Source organism: Vanessa cardui, chromosome 7 (genome assembly GCF_905220365.1).
Source record: "Vanessa cardui chromosome 7, ilVanCard2.1, whole genome shotgun sequence".
Classification (NCBI taxonomy): domain Eukaryota; kingdom Metazoa; phylum Arthropoda; class Insecta; order Lepidoptera; family Nymphalidae; genus Vanessa; species Vanessa cardui.
The window spans coordinates 896,268-918,451 of record NC_061129.1 but is presented as its reverse complement, the minus strand read 5'-3'; the positions used below and the strand labels follow the sequence as shown (position 1 = coordinate 918,451).

The following is a 22,184-nucleotide window of genomic DNA, read 5'->3' as shown; positions in this document are numbered from 1 at the left end:
TAAAATATGATTGCTTTTTAGAATAATCCTCAGCTTAATCATAAATGGTCCAAATTTACTTATTATGTACATCCTATCCTACACCGTTGGCTGCCTGGAAGAGGTCGCTATGTAGCGATAAGGTCGCCAAAATTGTACGCCTGTTTTATTAAGGCCAAATCTATGTTGTTTTTATTTTTTAATTAATTTTAATTTTTCTGTGTGGAGTGCAATAAAAGAATAAAGTAAAGTATATGTCGGTTATGTTCCGTAATTATATTCTAATCCATCTTCGCAAAACTGGATCGTAGTGTTAGTTGATTAGGAAAAGCATTACGATTCAGTTAGTCTTTTGTTCTTCTGAACAATCTGGCAGTACGTCTCAATTTCCAATAGAAGATTTGTGACGGATATAATTTATGTATCAAACTTACTTCCCAGGTGTGTCTCGGCAGAACTCTTCCGCCCCATTCTCTCCGCAAGTAGCGTTAGCGGTGACCACGGAATATGGAGCGACGTCCAGCGGCGCGGGGAGATAACCACCTGGATCAGTAGCCACAGCCACCTCACTCAACGTTGTGCTGCTCAATCTGTCTAGCACTGCGCGACCTGGAGAAAATATTACTTTTAACACATAATCCTTACATAGTATAAAACAATGTCGCGTACGGTCTGCCCCTATGTATGCTTAAAAATTTTGAATTACGAAACGGATTTGGATCCGATTTTTTTTTTAATAGATAGAGTGATTCCAGAGGATAGTTTTTTTATATTTGTAATACCCATACACTATAGTAGATAAATACTGATAACTTTAGAGGTTTCTAAAGTAATGTCGGGCCGCTGTTTATAGAAAAAGTAGTAAATTTTATTTTATAGTAAATGTTAATCTAGGACCGGTTCTGTATATTGATAATTTCTAATTATATTGTTATTGTAATTGTTATTGTAACAAAATACAGTAAAACTGTCGGGATGATAAAAGGATTCTAACAATATCTATAAATCCAAATATGTCCAATAATAAAAACACGAAAAGAAAATTATATAAAACAAAAATATTTAATAACGATTTACAAAGATCGTGGTGTGAAATCGTTTATTATCAATTATTCAATTTAGAAATGGAATGCGGTGCCCCACGTGGTGTTAGACAACTGGGAAGCCTTCAATTATCGCTCATTAATATGTAAGAGGTTAAGCGTTAATTTGATATATCTATACCCGTGATATAAATGTATGTCGTGTCGAATTGTAATGCTTGGGAGAAGTCTTATCACATGTATGAAGAATTGTAAATCGATTTGATAAATATAAAGACGGTATCGCTATGTTCCGATGATATATATATTGTAGTTATATGTACCTTTTGGTATTGAGTGATTCGATTTTTTTATGTACTTTACTCGATTCATTTACACCGTTTGAACGCTATGTAAAATTCGTATTTCATATATGATATGTATTTTTTAACGCAATTAATTTCATTGACACTGAAGTGTGTACTAATATTATAAATGTGAAAGTAAAGTTCCCACACATTTTTGAAACATATTCCACCACGCTGTTCCAATGCGGTGGAATGCACATGTGGCAGAATTTCGCAGAAATAAGACACATGCAGGTTTCTTTGCGATGTTTTCCTTCATCGCCGAGCACGAGATGAATTGTAAACAAAAATTAAGCACGTATATATATAGTGGTGTTTGCCTGATTTGAACCCGCAATCATCGGTTAAGATGCACGCGTAACCACTCGGCCATCTCAGCTCTCGTGAAAGTAAAGTAATTTGAAGAAATAAAAGCAAGCTAGAAAAACAAGAAATGTCAAAGGGTAGTTTTTATATCTAAAATCTATCCCCTAACATGCAAAGCCGCTTGCGAAAGCTAGCATAAGAGAGGTTTAAAGTCGCAGTTCTATGATTATAATATGTAATGTGAGATGTGAGTCATACATGCAACGGTATGAACGCGTGGACAGTGACAAAAAAGTATAACATCTTATCTATAGTGAATAAAGCTTTCCATTGGCTGTTCTAGATGGCAATATTTTGGCATAGTGATTTTAAATATAAAATGTGCCTGCGTAATTATAGAGATAGAAAACGTAACGTCTCAGTTCCATAGGTAGTAGTAGCACGATGAAAAAAAAATCGACGATAAATTGATGCGAAGTCAATGGTTGAAAGGTTGATTAATCTATGAATTTGAAAAAAAATTGCGTTTTAAACAGTTAGCTGAATTTCGGAAGTTTAATTGTAAGTAATTAAGTAACAATGTCGTATAATAAATTTGACTAATCATAAACTCTTTATAACGCACAAAATCAAAAATCAAAATAAAATTTATTCCAGTAGGCTTTTACAAGCACTTTTGAATCGTCATTTTACAATTAAGTGAAGCTACCACGGGTTCGGAAAGTAGATTCTACCGAGAATAACCCGCAAGAAACTCAGTAGTTACTCTTCTTCAACAGTTAAACACAAAATATACAATATAGAGCTGAGTTGTACAAGTCGCTTGAAATACATAAAATCTAAGGATTTTTCATCTTTATTTCTACTGCGATTGGAATACGCTGTATGACCGCGTGAAATGGCATAAATGTTAGTAACAAACCGCTGATAAAATTGATACTTTAGTTGTATTCTTTTCCTTGAGAATAAGGCATTCAACGGTCTGCATATCACTACATAGTATAAAATAGGATACCCCGGCCGCGACTGTCTGTCAGTACATTCGAAATAAACTTCAAAACTACTGAACGGATTTTCATGCGATTGTCACTAATAGACATAGGGATTTTTATTTTGATTATGATTATAGGTAAGGGTTATGTATACAATTTATTAAGATTTTTGGGGAAAATAATTTGTAATAGAACGACAATTGTTAAACATGGCGGAAAGAGCAAAAAAAATTAATAAATATAAAAAAAAACTGTCTACCCGTGCGAAACCGGGAGGGACTAGCAGTAGTCAATATCAAAATAATAACCTCATAAATAAAAATTAAACACTTCGTATCTGACAATCAATGTTTTTTTAAGTTCTAATGAATATAATGTATTAAAAGAAATCGTTTACATACATTTACAAATATATGTAAAAATAAAACACGCTTGCAATTCAATATATTTTTAAACGATTTCAAGAAGAGATTATCAATACGACTGTATTTTTTTACGTAGATATTCTAATATGAATGTTATGCATATATTAGTAATACGTTTTAAGTCTGATCAAGATAACACTGAATCAAAAATCAATTGAATATTTTTATCATTAAAAAAAACGACAATAATTATAATACTATGTAAATAAGTTTCGATATTAAGAAATAAAATATAAATTTATGACATTACAAAATTAATATTTATAGAGAATTTCATTCGAACATCGTTAAATTATACTGGTGCATGTGTATTGCCGCAATCTGCGCGCTCATCACGAAACCATCTGGCAGCACTTTATAAAGCCATCTCACGTTTTGATATCTTTACACTTCATAACTATTGCTTGGGAATTCCAATTTGAAGTTCAATCTCACAGTCGTAACATTTATGTTATTATAAATTTACATCCATCAAATAACATAACATACTTATACTATAAGTTATACTTAATATAAATATATCTTACTTCGCAAAGATGCAATACTGATACTAAATATTTTACATAATTTGTTTATTTATTACAACACATTAGACACATCTAAAATTATCGGTGTTTCTTTACTATATTGTTTAATTATATAAAAAAAAAACCTTCCTCTCGAATCACTCTATCTATTGAAAAAAAAACCGCATCAAAATCCGTTGTATAATTTTAAAGATCTAAGCATACATAGGGACAGACAATATTATATAAATATAGGAATATTTCGCAGATATAATTGCATTTACCGATAAATTTATGATAAAAAAATAATGCATATCGTCTGTGTAAAATTATTTTGACGATAAAAGTGTTATTGTTCTATTTTCACACATGATTTAATGTTTCAATTTAGTACAACCAATACATACAATATGATAAAGCTTTGATAATAAAAACTAGATATAGGTTTTTGGTTATCATTGTAAAATGATGACGAATAGTCTAATTGAATACAGTTACTTTGTTTTGTTTACCGTAGGGCTGTTTACAGCTAAAGTCACTGGACATACATATAAATAATAGTTCCTATATACAATATTTCATAATTTTTTTAAGCTTTGGAAGAGCGGTACCCTATAATGCAAGTTAAAATCTTTATTTAAACTTTTCAAATTACGTAACGCAAAGATTTTATAATCCATAAAATATATTTTTAATATGATTTCAATACCATAACAATATGTAAAGAAGAACATTTTATAATTATGTTTGTCTGTTTATTAGCTAAAAACATTTAACATCCAGTTTCTTTCGTTGAAAATACGAATATTATAATAGCACTAATATTTGATAACATCAAAAACCGTTATAATGCTTATATTAAATAAAAAAACCGTTTAGAATTACAGAATAAGCTACCATTTTATCAGGCACTTCACAAGTAAACTAATGATATTTTATGAGTAAAACCATTTATGAACTAAGTTAAATTTAGTTAATATCGTAATAATCTGACTAGAAGCAGAATAGTGGCGATAATGGCGCATCCCTAATGAGATCCAGGCGACCATAATACTAAGTTACCGTATAGCTCTCTTAAATATGTCAAATTGATTGAGGAAACACATCCAAATAAGTGTTTATTTTATTTACGAACTGTATTCCTGGTAGAGAAAATAACGAAATAAGATGAAATAATTTCATACCAAAACTATATCTAATATTGAAACAGATTCGATGCAATATCTTGCTATAAATATAAATAAATAAATATAATAAATATTGGACAACATCACATACATTACTCTGATCCCAATGTATGTAACTAAAGCACTTGTGTTATGGAAAATCAGAAGTTACGAAGGTACCACAAACACCCAGACATTAGACTACATTGAAAACTATTAAACATTCTACATCGACTCGGCCGGAAATCGAACCCGGGACCTCAGAGTGGCGTACCCATAAAAACCGGCGTACACACCACTCGACCACAGAGGTCGTTGCTATGAATCCTACTATTATTAAATGCGAAAGTTTGTGAGGATGGATGTATGTATGTTTGTTATTCTTTCACGAAAAAACTACAGGATGAAATTTTACAGTAATATAGGTTATACATCAGAATAACACATCAGGCTATATTTTATAATGATTTTATGTAATATGGCCATAATACAACGATATATATCAAGTACCCGTGCGAAGCCGGGGCGGGTCGCCAGTACTTTATAATCCATAATTCCATATAAATATTATAAATGTGAAAGAAAGTGCGTCTGTCTCGCTTTAACGCCAAAACTACAGGATCGATTTAAATGAAATTTGGTATACAAATAGTTTAGAGCCCGAGAAACGACATCGGCTTTATATACTTTTTTGGAAACAAAGAGGTAAAACCTCTTTGTATACCAATCATTACAGTCATATTTTAAGTAAATTTGTAAAAATATTCATATTCTACGCGAGCAAAGCAGCGCATAACAGCTAGTTGTTTCATACTTCATGTAACGTTACCTGATGAAAATAGTTATCGATTTTGGAATGTTTATAACGCCATTGGAAGGATATTGCATTCACGATTCAAGCTGGGAATACTTTAGATGCTAGTGTGCATTTTTATGATGATATACATACATACTTTATGTAGGTATGTATTAGTGAAGTGTAAGTGTGTGTTTATAGTGAAGTGACTGCATTATTTGGACTTAGCCCGTCTGGGTAGGTACCACCCACTCATCAGTTATTCTACCGCCCAATAATAGTACTCAGTATTGTTGTGTTCCGGTTTGAAGGGTGAGTGAGCCAGTGTAACTACAGGCATAAGGGACATAACATCTTAGTTCCCAAGGTTGGTGGCACATTGACGATGTAAGGATTAGTTAATATTTCTTACAGCGTCATTGTCTATGGGTGATGGTGACCACTTAACATCAGGTGGCCAATATGCTCGTCCGCCAACCTATACCATAAAAAAAAAACTTCTAGATGTTTTTGCGAAATTAGGAATACTCACATTTATTCACCATATTTTTTTATTTTTTATTTATTTATTTCTTTTTATAATAAAACATACACATTAATATATTTTACAAGCCATTAAACCATTTTCTGGTTTGTATTGGCTAAGAAAAGTATTCGCATATACTATTTATTAAAACTAAACAATACAGGCTGTTCCCAAATGTCTCATTTAATTATATATATTTTTTTATTTATATACATACCATATACACATACACATACATACACATACACACATATACATATATATACACATATATATACATACATAGTATATTATAATTTTTGATAAAAATATTTTTTTAGGACATTTTTGATATTTTTTTCTGTAATTTTTTCTCTAATATTTTTTGGTAACTCATTTATAAACATAGGTAGGACATAGTTAAGAGATTTTTTCCCGTATAGATTTTTGGTTCTTGGAAAGGTTAAGTTTTTATTGGTTATATTTCTGGTAGTCATATTATGAATATAAGGATTTTTTAGTTCATTATTAAAATAATTGTTAGAGAGTATAACGAGCTTAATTAGATCATACACTGGTAAGACTTTACAATATTTGAAAAGAGAAATTTTGTTTTTTATTTAATTTGAATTTTTTGGGGTACTATATTTTTTAATATTCTTTGCTGTATTTTAAATATTCGGTCTAGGTAAGTTTTAAATGTACGTCCATAACTACCCAGGCCGTAGGATATGATACTTTCTGCTAGGGTCCTATACATCATGAGTAATATGGGGAAGGGTACCTTATGCTTTATTATGTATAGTTTTGCCATAAAAACACGTAACTGATCGCATACCTTATCAACGTGCTTACTCCAGTTAAAACGATTATCTACAATTAGGCCAAGATATTTTTGTTCTTCAACTAATTTTAGAGGTGGACAATAGCATTTAGTGCCCTTACATTGAGTGTGTAAACAGTGATGATCGTGGGCAATGACCCGAGGTATTATATCTGTGATATTATGACTAGAACGGACATGCATTAGGCTAGTTTTTTCTGCATTTAGAATAAGTCCATTATCGTGTGACCACATGCAAATTCTTTCAAAATCTGCCTGAATTTCAGATTCAGCAACGTTTATATGTTTATTAGATGATATAAGGCAAGTATCGTCAGCAAATTGGTAAATTTCACATTTTTGTACTATATGGCTTAATCATTTACATAGGCAAGATAATGCAAGGGGCCTAACACAGATCCTTGAGCCGTTCCCTCACTAACATATACACTCTCACTATACGATGACCCTATCTTGACTTTATAAGACCTATTATTAAAATAATTCTCACACCATTTAAGTAATGGCCCCCTAACTCCAGTATTATCCAGTTTTTTTATTAAAATATCATGTTGCAAGGTATCGAAAGCCTTACTGTAGTCGATAAAAATTATTAATATATGTTCTTTATTATTTAAGCGTCTACATATGTCATCTGCTAATTTAGACAAAAGTTGAGTAGTACTTTTCTTAGGTTGAAAACCGTATTGTTTTGATGATAATATATTATGCTGGCTAATGACTAATATAAGACTCTACAACTTTGTCAATAATTGGAAGCATAGTAATAGGTCTATATTGTCCAGAATCTGAACTCTTGCCACCTTTATGAATTGGTCTGACTAGCCCTGTCTTTAAATCGTTAGGATATATACCAGTTTTAATGCTCTGATTTATTAGTTTTGTTATAGCATATGCAATCTTGTGTGATATATATTTGATATCACACGTTCTTATTCTGTCAATACCAGGAGCTTTATTAGTTTGCAAATTATTTATTATTTTATGGATATTACTATGTGTAGCTGATTTAAGAAATATAGATTTATCAATAGATTTTATATAAGAACTTTCTTCACATAATTTTAACTTACAATTTGACTTAATCGATGCAACATTGTTTTTAAATTGAGTTGCGAACATATCTGCAATATTTTTATCAGATCCTACTGTATGGAAAGACTTTAATATAAGATCATCTATACAATTTTTTACTCTACCTGATATGTCATTTAAAATTTCCCAAAGTTTTTTAATATTGTTTTTATTTTTTATAATATCCTCTTTATGATATCTGTTTCTATAAATTATATTTACAACGGTTTTACTTATATTCACAGAAAAAAAATATCAATTTAATAGAATCAGTCATAATCATTGTTTGAACACAAGGTGTAAAGATAAGCTTATAACGCCGACATAAGATTCCTCGAATGTTGAACAATTGTAACTACTGAGTTTCTTACCGATCTATCTCGGTAGAATGTATATTTCGGTGGTAGGTTTACTTTTATTATAGTTCTGTAAAATGACAATTCTAAATTTTCGAAAGACTTTCGAAGATGGGTAAATGGGCTTCCTGATGGTATGGTGGTGGTCACGACCGCATAGACAATGGCGCTTTGATAAATATTAATGTATTACTTTCATATACCGCATGCGCCATCAACTTTGTATTTACACTGGCTCACTCACCCTTAAAACCAGAGACACATTAGTACTGATCTACCCAGATGAGTTAATACAAAGCCTTAGCACAAGGACATCGGGAGAAAGCCTACAAGAATCACAATAAAAACTCTTTAAATTATATTCAGAGTCTAACGAGTTACAATGTAACCGCTTTCTTTACAATTCATCCATTTATTTTTTGCTCCTTGCTCTTGTCTCGACGCTGTCACCGGTTTATAGAAACCGACATTTGTTTATAATAAATCTAGAGATGCATACTGACGAAATTGTGTAAACGGAGTTTAGTTTAAAATTAATGACGTTTAAATTGTTGTGTCAGGTCCATTGCTGTTTAACTAATCCAATCGAATCATTACGTGATATTGGAAATAATCAATGTATTTAGCAAATTTTTGTCATTTCTGCCATCCCATTTAAGTTGTTATACATTGTCGGAGCTTAGAATGATCCATTGGCATCTAGTGTAATATTTCTACTAGCATGCACTCTCGGTTCCTTAGGCTTTGGGTAAGTAGGTACCACTCACTCATCAGATATTCTACCGTCAAATAACAGTACTCAGTATTGTTATGTTCCAGTTTGAAGGGTCGATCAGCCAGTGTACCTACAGATACAAAGGATATAACATCCTAGTTCCCAAGATTGGTGACGCATTATTACAGCGCCATTGTCTTTGGGCGGTGTTGATCACTTACTCTCAGATGGACCATATGCTCGTCCACTAACGTATGCCATAAAAATAAAAAAAATCATTATCGGTCATACTTTCACTATCTCATGTTTGTGCAAAAAAAATCCAATAATGATAATGATAAGAATTCAGACGCAGGACCATTACCTTTCCATCCTATCAAATTTGAAAAAAAATCTACCAATTTCATATTTGAAGAAAGAAGAAGAAAGAAGAAAAAAACATTTATTGACATACACACATATAAAGAAAAAATTATATATACCAAAAAAGGGTTTTAATGTAAAACTTGATACTTAAAACTTGTTATTTCCGGGAGAACCCCCAATATCTTACTCATCGACATTTCGGCGGGTATTAATTAGTCACCCAAATCATTAGAGCATATCTCATATTATATAGGCCACTAGCTAACGAGTCAATATAAGTGCTACCAGTTATCTATGTTTATATCACTACATAGTATAAAACAAATTCGCTTACCGCTGTCTGTCCCTATGTATGCTTAGATCTTTAAAATTGCACGACGGATTTTGATGTGGTTTTTAATAGACAGAGTGATTCGAGAGGAAGGTTTTAGAGAAGAAAAAAATAAAAAATAAAAACCGCCTGTACATTTCCCACTGCTGACAGAAGGCCTCCTCTACCATTAAGGACAACGCTTGGAACATATTCCACCACGCTGTTCCAATGCGGGTTAGTGGAATACACATGTGGCAGAATTTCGATGAAATTAGACAAATGCAGGTTTCCTCACGATGTTTTCCTTCGACGCCGAGCACGAGATGAATTATAAACACAAATTAAGCACATATATATATAGTGGTGCTTGCCTGGGTTTGAAACAGCAATCATCGGTTAAGATGCACGCGTTCTGAGATCGCCCAGTGGTAACTGGGCCATCTCAGCTCCGTTAGAGAGAGAGAAGAAACACTGGCAATTTTATAAGTATCTAAAGTGATGACGTAAATAAACAAATTCTGTAGAATATTTAGTATCGGTATTGCACCCGTGCGGAGTCGGGGCGTGTCGCTAGTAATATACAAGTTGTAAAATATTTTCCACAAGCCGTACAGTTACCGCTAACAGCTAACATTAAGTTCTCAGAAATAAACGAAACCAACGAAATGCCTCATTAAGAGAAAATGCCTCTGAATGACCAAATTCCTTTCAACGTTGCCTCAGATTATTAAATATAATTAGTTAAAATATATAACATTTTATGAGACACCGATTTATTTAAGTATTTAATTTGTTTGTAGAAGGTAATATATTATATTAAAACTACTCAAACTTAAGTCGTTTCTTAAACTTTTACTTAATTGATGATTATTAATAAAGACATAATAATAAACAGCATACAATAAACAACTCAAGTTTGATAAATTTTTCGTCTCATCTTTCGAATAACTTACAAAGATACTCAGTCTTAAATTTAAAACGACTTTATTTATGTTAACGCATACACGCAATTTAAATTCACAAGTCTAAAGGTGTGGTATGTATGGAGAGGGTGGTACCACCTACTCATATATTCTAACACGATCAGCATTACTTAAGATTGTGGTGTTTCGATTTAGTTGATTGCTAGTTTATCTACAGGCCTCTTAGAAATGTCTAGTGGTAGTGGTAAACGTACCATCAGCTGGTCCATTTTATTGCTAAGAACCTACCAAGACGAGCTTGCAAAACATCCTACCATCAAGTACTAAGGAACTAGATATATTTGTTTTTCTGCAATGTTTATTTAACAATATACCAACATTTTTATCTGTGGGATTTAGACACAGATATGATATGTCACTTTGACAGAAGATTTAGTTGATATCAAGTGCTCTTATTTCCAAAATTGCGATATGTCCAAATCATTATAAGGTAGTACACGATTTGTGCTCTTATGTATATTATAATAAATGTCTTATTGGCATCTATAGATGTATTACGTTAGTCAGTTTTTGAAAAGATGATCAAAGTAAAATTTGTTTCAGTAACGCTAATTGATCTGCTATAATCTCACCAGCTGCTAACTACCAATGAACATTAAGATGTCCAATTCGTCAATATGTCTTTGATCAGCTGTTCGTCTTTTTTCTAAGCAGTTTCCTTGAAATTTCGTCAGAAGAACTTCATCATTATGAATTGTTCAAAATTTGTTACGTGAACTGTTAATCTAGATACGCGGTAGCGTGTTAGCCAAGTTCAGATATCATAGACAACACTTTAAAAAGTACATTTAAAGATCGTAAGTAAGCAATGAAAAATGTCTCCTTTTGACAAATGTACGTAACGTACTAGCCTTGAGGCTTGAACACCTTGTACACCACTAAGAGTTCAATTCACCGAGAACACACATACGTGAGTGTAATCCGAGGAATTAACCGCAGACGTGCTATTCATTACGATAAAACATTTTCTAGAGAAATGCAGAACGCGTTTTGTAGTTCAAGCGTTTTTATTTCGTTTCTCTTGTGTCGTGTGTCTGTCTCAACTAGCAGTTGAGCGCAAAATATTCTGTCAATCTCACGACTATAAAAAAACCATTCCAGATGTTTTTTTTACTTTATAGTCAAAGAAGGTCTACAAAAATAAAATGACAGTCAAAAAAATATGATTACCATTTTGGTTACTTAGACACGACATGCTTTAAGTTTAGTAACAATTTGCTTCTAATTAATGTAAGCATCATACAAATTATTTATTTATTGTTTTAGTTTAGTTATTTAATCTATTGAATCATTTTTTTTAAAACAGTTTTTAATGAAGCTATAGAACGGTCGGTAACAATATCATAATTAGATCGAATACTTTTGTAAATTAATGAAATATTATTAATGTGAAAGTACCGACTACCATTTTAATACATTTGCCTTGCATTAGCAAAATATTGAAAATTGAAATGTTTAATTCGACATTAATCTCATTTGAAAAATATTGTCTTGTAAAACATAAATTTTGCATTGATTAAACTCAATTAAGATTATGAGACTAAATATAAAGTAATGTAATTTATATTATCAATTGGCAAAGTATTCAACGTATACTCAAATCGCCAGACTACACAATTTAGAGTCATAAAACACAATGACATGATTGCCAGCAATAAAACAGAATTATTTATAATCCTATCATTACTATTTCAGACTTAATAAATACTTACTTTTACTTTTTAATAAATACTTATATTAAGTCCACTTGATTCAATCAACGCATCGAAATATATTGGTTATTCCTCGATAAATCATTAAAACTGGATCACTAATCATATTACTGATTTTGATGAATATTAATCTACGAAACCCAAATTAGTCGATGGATACACCCAAGGCACAAACAACACTGTTGTGATGAGAATATATCAAACTAGTAATATAATTATTAAGTAACATTACAAAATAAAACTATAGTAAAAATGTCATAAGTGCTCCTACTTGACAGTCGATTTTGAGCTTTGTATTTGTTATAGCTAAGTTGATATAATTGTCACACGTCAAAAGGCGGCACGTCAAGGCAAAGGTCAAAGCCCAAGGCGCTATGCATGCAGTTTCGCGTGACAACAGACGTTTTGCGGTCAGCGGGCTGCGAGACCACACGCAAACGAGACAGCCTGTGCCCGCCACTTCGGTTGCTTGCACTTGAAACTTTAATTAATATCTTGTTCTTTCAACATAAACTTAAAACACCAAGTTTCCGACTTCCCAAAGTAAAACCATCTTCTTTGGGATATCAACAACAATAACAGCCTGTAAATTTCACACTAGTGGGATAAGGCCTTCTCTTTGAGGAGAAGATTTTTGAACATATTCCACATTTCCACCACGCTATTCCAATGCGGGTTTGTGGAAGACACATATGGGAAAATTTCTATGAAATTTGACACATGCAGGTTTCCTCACGATTTTTCCTTTACCGCCGAGCACGAGATGAATTGTAAACACAAATTAAGCACATGAATATACACTGGTGCTTGCGTGAGTTGAACCCGCATTCATTGGTGGTAAGATGCACGCGTTCTAATCACTGGGCCATCTCGGTTCTTTTAGGAACCTAATATTCCACAGACATTTTTAACTTGGATTATTCATAAATTTACTCATCGTATAACATAAATTCACACGTCATATTCGATAAAAGACCAATGGATGATAAAAAAGCGTGGACTTGTATGCTTTGACTTCCATGCAGGTTCTCGGAGGATAAATAGTTTTTTTTTCTATTTAAGTAACGTACCTATGATAATTGGTTGATAAGAGTAACTGATTTATTTGCTGGATCCTCTCGATAGAATCAACATGCTGAGCCAGGAGCATTAATAGACGCTTTTATGTAGTTTCCGGTTTAAAAGGTGAGTAAGCCAGTGTAACTACAGGCACAAGGAACATTTTAGCTCCCAAGGTTGATGCATTGGTGTGCTTTAAGAAATGATTATTATTAAAAATAGCACCGTGGTCGTGTGGTGATGACCCTTATGGACCCATCAGGTTGATTATTTTGTGTATGTAAACATTGAGTGTGCTTCAAAGAGATTTAAGAAGAGTATCAAATCTGTAAAGACTTTTTTTCCAACTTTACATTTAAGTCAATACCGTTCCCCAGAACCATTTAACACTCAACATCCTCGCGTGCGGGATTCGTAAACAAACAATCAGAAACACTGCAGTCCTGGAGGAAGCGGCCGCTACTGTAAACAACACTCGTTTTAACTACGAAGTGTTTGTTCGCTCCACACTCACCTGTTACCGATTGTTAAACCTCTGTCAAGTTATATAAGTTTTCATATTAACCCCCCCCCCCCCTCTTTTTAACCATCATTTTTACTGTGTTCAATAAAATATACTATGTATTTGTACTGTGCATCATCACGTAGGTACACGAGCGAACTATGCATGTTGGGGTTTTACAGTACATGTAAATAATGAAGTGGATGAAATCGTAAGCGAAAACTAGTGATCGGTGTGTTTGATATTAAGTAAAAGTTAGCTTTTCATTTAGCAGTTACCTCCGAGTAAATAAATCGTTTAAATGTATCTAAATATGAATAAAAGTGATGAGGCAATTGAAAACCGGAAATTCGCACTCGAAAATATCGTTGCACCGCTGAACACGAGATGAATTAAGACAAATTAAGCACATGAATCAGCAATGCTTACCTGGGTTTGAACCCGTAATCATCGTTTAAGATGCACGCGTTCTAACCACTGGGCTATCTCGGCTCTTGTGTGATTTTAATTAAATATTAATTATTGATTAGAATTAATTAATTGACACATATCGATAATTGGAGATTAATATCATCATCAGCTCCCGCCGTATAAAGATTAGTAAGACATTATCAGATATTTTAAATAATAATATAGTATTATTCTTGTTGAAGTTATGACGCTTTATATTTTCTAAAGACATCAACATCGAGAATTATCAACATGATTACATTATGACATATTATATTCCGAATCATATAAGTGAAAAATTATACTGATTATTTGGTAAATACCAAAACCATTAATACATTTAACGAAAATCTTGACTAAATAAACAATATAAAAATTAAAATTGAGAAATTACTTAATTTTTAGTCATAATAATAAAGTAAGCTGTGAATAGCAAATCCAAATATCAAATGTAACAACTTTTGGGACCATTTGTTACCACATAACATGTAGGCTTCCTACCGAACGCTGGAAAGTATACTCAAAACACAAACCGAGGCATTCCTCCCCAGGCTAACGTTAAACAAACAGTTGTATATTTATAACAGCCTTGAAATGTATAGTTGGCTTCCAAAACGGAGTTCTTGTATAAAAACTAAAAACCGCGGCTCGTGGGAGCGGGTCCAGTCCGTACGCGTCCATTGGGCTCATTAGTACACACCAAATATGGCGAAGAGCGGTTTTTATGACCGAACGATAGGCGATGCGTAGCTACGATTTTATAACGATTCGATCGAACGATTCAATCGATCGTTTTTTATTCAGATATAATGAACGTTTCAGATTTCTCGTTAGTAGTTTTATATAAAGGTTTGTTATTTCTTCATTGAAATAAGTTACTAGAACTAAGGATAGTACTAGAAGGATACCGTCGTCAATATTGTAAAATGTATAACGGGCTATTTTTTAGAAAGTAGAAATCTTGACCTGTACTATATTTTAATTATTATTACAATTATTACAGATCTCCTCACTTTGCTAACAACTATAAAACTTATAGCCTTTTATTCCTGGTGCCTTTAATTGTAATAGCTTAATCACCATTTAAACCAAGCAATCAATACAGAATGAAGATTTTTGGAGTAAAATAACAGATGACTGTGACCTACCACTAATAAAATAAAGTCAGTAAGCCTATCCTATATAGATTGATAGACTATTGTTGTTAAAAATTTGTAACCGATATGCTATACGTTGTTTATATAGAAACTCAGTCTAATATTGCATGGAATATAATAACTTAGATCCGATTATTTGCATTAGCATAATAAGAATCTCTGAATTTCATTTGAACACTTTGCTTCCTACTTTATTATGAAAATTATCGATTAGGCACGTCGAAAACTGTCAGTGTTTCTCTACCATGTTGTGCATGTATAATAGATATACCTTTCTCTTCAATCAATATATCTTAAAAAAAACACATCAAAATCTGTTGTGTAATTTTAAAGATCTAAGCATACACAGGAACAGACAGTTTGTTTTATACTATGTTATGAAAATAATTTCAAATTCTAATAACTGAATTAAAGGTTCTAGACTCCAAATGTTTTCACCAATAATACATAATTGGTGGTAGGGCTTCGTGCAAGCCCGCCTGGGTAGGTACCATCTACTCATCAGATATTCCACCGCTAAACAACTGTATATAATATTGTTGTGTTCCGGTTTGAAGGTGAGTGAGCCAGTGTAACTACAGGCACAATGGACATAGCATCTTAGTTCCCAAGGTTGGTGGCGTATTGACGATGTAAGGAATAGTTAATATTTCTTACAGCGTCATTGTCTATGGGCGATGGTGACCACTTACCATCAGGTGGCCCATATGCTCGTCCGCCAAGCTATTCCATAAAAAAAAAGAAAAACAAAATAAAAAAAGAATATTATCAAAGGTTTTTACTCAAACTACATTTCTTATAATACAAAGGTAAAACAAAAGTCGCATTGCATTACGATTACTTGCATAACAAATTAATAATCAATGAATTCACGTGACACTCGATCGATCTATCCAGTCGTCTGGATCGGTTGTTCGATGGGAAGACAGACGCGCGCTAACAATGACTCGCAACGATCAGGTTGACGAAACGACAAAACACTCGCCTCTCAACATTCTCTGAACATATTTCGTTACGTTGAATACAATTCGTACTTAAATGTCCTACATTCAATAAATAAATATATATTTTTTTTATAAATATGAGACAACATCACATACATTACTCTGATCCCGACGTAAGTAGCTAAAGCATTTGTGTTATGGATAATCTTAGTAACGACGGTACCAAAACACCCAGACCCAAGACAACATAGAAAACTAATGATAATAATCTACATCGACTCGGCCGGGAATCGAACCCGGGACCTCGAGTGGCGTACCAATGAGAACCAGTGTTCACACGACTCGAGTCGGTCGACTAATTAATCTTTATTTTAATACATATGATTAATAAACCCCTATTAACCGGTTAAAAATAAAAATAATAATTAAAGTTAAAAAATAGGTTATCAGTTCGACTTGTATGTACAATTGTTAAAATTGAATTATATTTGATGATTTATTTAGGCTTCCAAGCAAGTGTGATTAATTTCGTATTTCACGAATTTATTAAAAACTAAAAGTCGTATTGAGAATGAACATTTTTATTTTAGTTAGGTACACTTCAACTTAAGGAACAGTGTAAGTTTCATTAAAATCGAACTAGTAGTTTCGTAGATATTTTTTTACTTTTACTTCATCAGCTGTTTCTAATTTTGAAGTTGTTTTAATTTTTTATTATAAATTAGTAAATCGAACAGAAAAATAAGTCATCATATAGTCCAACCACCACCGAGATAGATATAACCACCTTTTGTAAGAAATATTAAACATTATTTAAAATATCAATATGCTACAAAATTTTGTGAATTAATGCTTAAGAAATTTTAATAGGTTTTATTTTTTGAAATTCGGTCAATATTCATAGTACAGTATCTTAGTTCTAACTCATTTCGTTCGTGCCTGAATGCCGTTCTTTTGGATTAAGAGTTAATGGATGGAGAGAAATATTTGCGATCTTATAATGATCTCAGTTAATTTTGCCAACAGTCACAGTATATTTAAAAGCTTCCTTCAAAACAAGAGGCTAAATAGTATTTATTCGATTTGGTGAATTAACTCTACCAAAAAATGAAGATGAAGAAGGAAATACATAATAATAAAATTTATAGCAACTATATGTCATTTGATAAATTTCTCCACATTTAAATCCTGAAAATCAACCTTATCTCGTTTACAAACCAAATTGGTACAATTATTAGAAAACTAAGATTGCGTCGTCAAATCTGGTAATTCATATCGTGCTCAACGCTGATGATAAACATCGCGAGGAAACCTTCACATCAACATTAGAAGGGTATGTTCAAATGACTAACAAAATTACAGCCTTTACAGTTGGCGTACATTTACAGGTTTATTGCAAGACTAATTTCTCATCAGCATTGCGCGTGCAAATTTTGCAAAAGCGTTGGCACTTGCTTTAAATTCAGTTATAGTACGACACAACTTAGATGTAGCATCGGTAAATTCAAAAAACCAATTACTGCCGATATATACAACCAATAGAAATAGCTCCCTATCGCGCCATTCGACGCTATTCGTTACTATAGATTCTCGTTTCAGTTCAAAACGAGAAAGAGCATGTAAATCGACGTGATCAAATTGACGAATATAGTAGATCATATGGCTTTACATTACGTTTGTGTAAAGATCATATTCATACAAGAAATAAATATCGATAATTTGGGATAGCGTACTCAATTCGGATGTTATCGGTTTAACGAATTTTGCCGATCTAAATTGTGTCGTACTATACAACATTGCACGAGTAATACCAACAAATGACGTTAAATTAAAACTTATAAAAACCGGTTGCTTTACGATGGCATACTCAAGCAAACCTATTATATTATGAGCTAAGCTATTCTATTTACGAGGATTTGAAATCGTTTCAAAGAAATGAACCCTTTATTTCTCCGTTTGAGGATCAGGGATTGTCACGTCATTCACATTGAAACGTAATTCCTTATTATCGCATTCCAGCTCACAGTGTGTAAGCTTATGGGATTATGGAGTGATACATCGCAGTTGTCGAAGGATATTATTGAAGTTTTAAATATGCTGTTCACAATTTAAATCAGTTTAACATCGGTAGAGTCATGTAGTCTTATAACAGACCATCCAATCGGATATCAAACCGGTGTCAGCGTGACTCGGGACTAATATGACACGACGTTTTAAAAAAATGTCAACGTGCTAGCACAACATGGTCTTTTGCATTTTATTATATTAACATTATTAGCTTTCTCATTATTAAAATACATTAATGTAATTAATTATTAATTACTAGTAGTCCCCCGCGACTTTCCTCCCGTTTTGGTTGTTATGTGTTAGGGAAAAAAATAGCCTTAAAATTAGTTCAAGTTTACTTCATACCAAATTTCATCAAATTCGATTTAACGGTGTGATCGTGAAAGAGCTACAGACAGGCAGAGTTACTTTCACATTTATAATATTAATAATATAGAAGAGATATTGCTTAAATAACAATAAATGCCTTAAATGATTATTAGTGTATTATCTATGAGTAAGAATCGATCTAGTTGATGCATTCGAAACTGCATATTCACGAGGAATATCTAAAAGAAATCCAAAGGTCACTGTGAATAATGACGCACTGGAACAAATGACTGTGAAGGGATAGTGCGTAGTGAGGTGCGCCGCGGGCGCCGGCGCCGACGGCACTCCCCGGCCAGGCCGCGTGGACTTGATGATAGATGCGTCGAGCTCTATTGTTGAATGTAAGTGGAACGAAAACGACTTACGACGAAAAAAATAAAGAACATCCCTAGTTCTAAATTCAAAAGTATTTTTATTTGTTGATTCGTTTCACGTGGTAACTAAAGACGGATTAATATATACATACAATCAAATTGGGGTGTCTGTTTGTAATATTGAAATTAGCCCTTTTTATTCAATGCTCATATATGACTGCTCATATACGAGGTACATATACCAAAATAACATTTTTTACAATTTTTGTTTTACTGTCTGTTTGTTTGTTCCGGCTAATCTCTGGAGCTGCTGGACCCATTTTGACGGGACTTTCACTGGCAGATGACTGATATAATAAGGAGTAACTTAGGCTATCGCATTATATTTTGTTGTGAAATTCAAACGCGTACAAGGTCGCGATCACATCTAGTATTGTATAAAGTTAAAGCGTCTGTATCAGGTAATTATATGATATAAAGATATCGAGAATAGATAGATTTATGAACTGACCTCTAAATAATGACAATTATTTAGCACGTATTTCATCGAATGGATCGCATTACTAAAGAAGAAACAATAAGTAACTATAAGTAACAGCAAAAGTCGTGTTTATATCTAACAAACATTGCTTAACATATCTCTGAGGCTCCGACGTATGAATAACAAAAGCTATAAAAATACCACAGAAACATTTACGAGCTGACAACAGGCACGTCAGTTACGAGTGCGTATGCAAACTCTAGTAATATGTACCCGGCTTACCTGGCGGTGCCCGCTGGGAGGGTGCGCATGCGCCATTAAAACGGACACTTCATTAACAATTTATGGCCCTCGGAGCCTTTGTGGTCACCGACGGTACATCGCCGTGACAAATGACTACTAGAATTCCTTAAATCACTATTTAATAGCTGGTCTCAGAAATTTTTTGGACGTTTTTCACCGACTTTTGTGTCACCGCTTTGGTATTTTACCGTTCTTTTATGCGATATGCCATGAATTTCATGGGATTCTTCTATGAATTGAATAGTAAACTACTATTCCAAACTGATACCCAAATATAAAATCAAATAATCTTCGTGAACTATGAAATAGATTATTTTACGTCTTCATAAATCCTAGTTTGCAAACATGAAAAAGTCAATGAAAATGTGTGAATTGAGCTTACATTAACATCTTTAGCTTTTTATTGCGAAATGTTCTCGCACTCTACAATGACACCTAATGGTGTGCGTTCATGAATAAAAAGGCACTTACCCACTTGGCACTTCACAATTGCAATAAAGATACGCGTTTACATAAACTTGGAAGTTATTGTAATGTTAATACGTAAACATCATATGTACACTTAACTTACGACAAAATTCGTTTGGTTCAGTCACATTATACGACCATTTGTTTTTACGATTAATTATCAAATTGATTTAGAATAAAGAAGAAGCTAATATTTTATAACTCTATTTAGACATTTACCAATGTATTCCATTTATAAATTTTAATGTACTTTTTTGTTAGTATTAATTTATTTTGTAAACTTTTTAATATCAGAATGGAGTGAAATAATATACCTTAAACATTGGTTACTAATTATTGTTAAGTCGGATCTAAGAACCAGCAGCTGTTTATGAGAACTGGTGACCACGTACTATCGGAAAGCTCATTTGCCTGTCGGTCAAAAACTATTACTATTTTCCGATGATTTGAGTTTGTAAGTTGAATGTGTCTTTACCAATGTTCTCATTTAAATTTCACAATCAAAACGCTTAGATTGCAATCTTAGTTTGTCTCCTCTTGTTATATATATGTATGTCACTTGTATTGCGTGTTCATTTATCTGAAAGTCAGTGCTTTCGCTACAAACCCAAAAAGTAATAAGTATTGTACGATACAAATAACATATAGCATCGGCAAAACCGATCACATCTGAATTAAATACGCTATCCCAAATTATCGATATTTATTTTTATGTGAATTTGATCTTTACACAAACGTTATAATTTGTAAATATCATATGACCAAATATATTCGTCAATTTGACATGCACTCGCTTTCTCGGGTTTAACTGTCGCGAGAATCTATTGCACGAATAGCGTCGAATTGGGAGTTATTTCTATTGGTTGTATAAATCGGTAGTAATCGGTTTTATTGAACATGCCGATTCTACATCTAAGTTGTGTCGTAGTATACTTCGATATCGTTCGTCCACACGAACAAGATAGCAAGTAATTGCGTGAGACTCACACACCCATGTCATTGCCATTGTTAATAATACAATGTTACTGAAGATAAGTAGCATCCGCTTTTCAAAACAAAAGGACAATCTGCCGACTCATTAATCACAACAAACCGTCTTGAACAAAACCATAGTTCCTCATACCATAAGCGAAATCTCAGAAATAAACATAAACTAAAAACCACCATAAAATTCCCATAACCAAATATACTTAATTAGCACAATTGTTAACTTCAAGATGGCTCGGTGCTTGTTGGTCCTGCGCAGGCGCCGGTGCCTAATATGGGCGCGATAACGAGCGAACACACTCAGCCATACACGGCACCACAATCGCCGAGTATCACCATAACGATCGTCGAGAGCAAACAGCTCATAGCTACAACCGATTGGGAATCAATCCAACTACCTTTGTGCCGTTAGAATCACATTAACTGCAAAGCCATGAGACCGATTATATACGTAAATAGACTAGTACATACATGGAAATATTGGTTATTCATTCTATGATTATGTAATTCAGTTTAAACTTATTTTTTAGACCAAATCAAAATTACCGTAATTTAAGAAAGCTCTGAAATCTCATTGCTCTTTTGATGAAGTAAATAAATAACTAATAATATTATATATACACAAAGTATTATTCTGTAGAAGAAAGATTTTCTA

The 22,184-nt window shown here is 32.9% G+C and overlaps 1 protein-coding gene across 1 annotated transcript in view; it reads right to left on the bottom strand.

The window, feature by feature from the left end:
* LOC124530910 (laminin subunit alpha-1) overlaps positions 1-22,184 on the bottom strand; it is a 194,244-nt gene that overhangs the window by 141,620 nt on the left and 30,440 nt on the right. Inside the window, exon 2 of the mRNA XM_047105277.1 lies at positions 414-588. Coding sequence (XP_046961233.1) covers positions 414-588 — 175 coding nt within the window. The remainder of the gene's footprint in view (positions 1-413; positions 589-22,184) is intronic.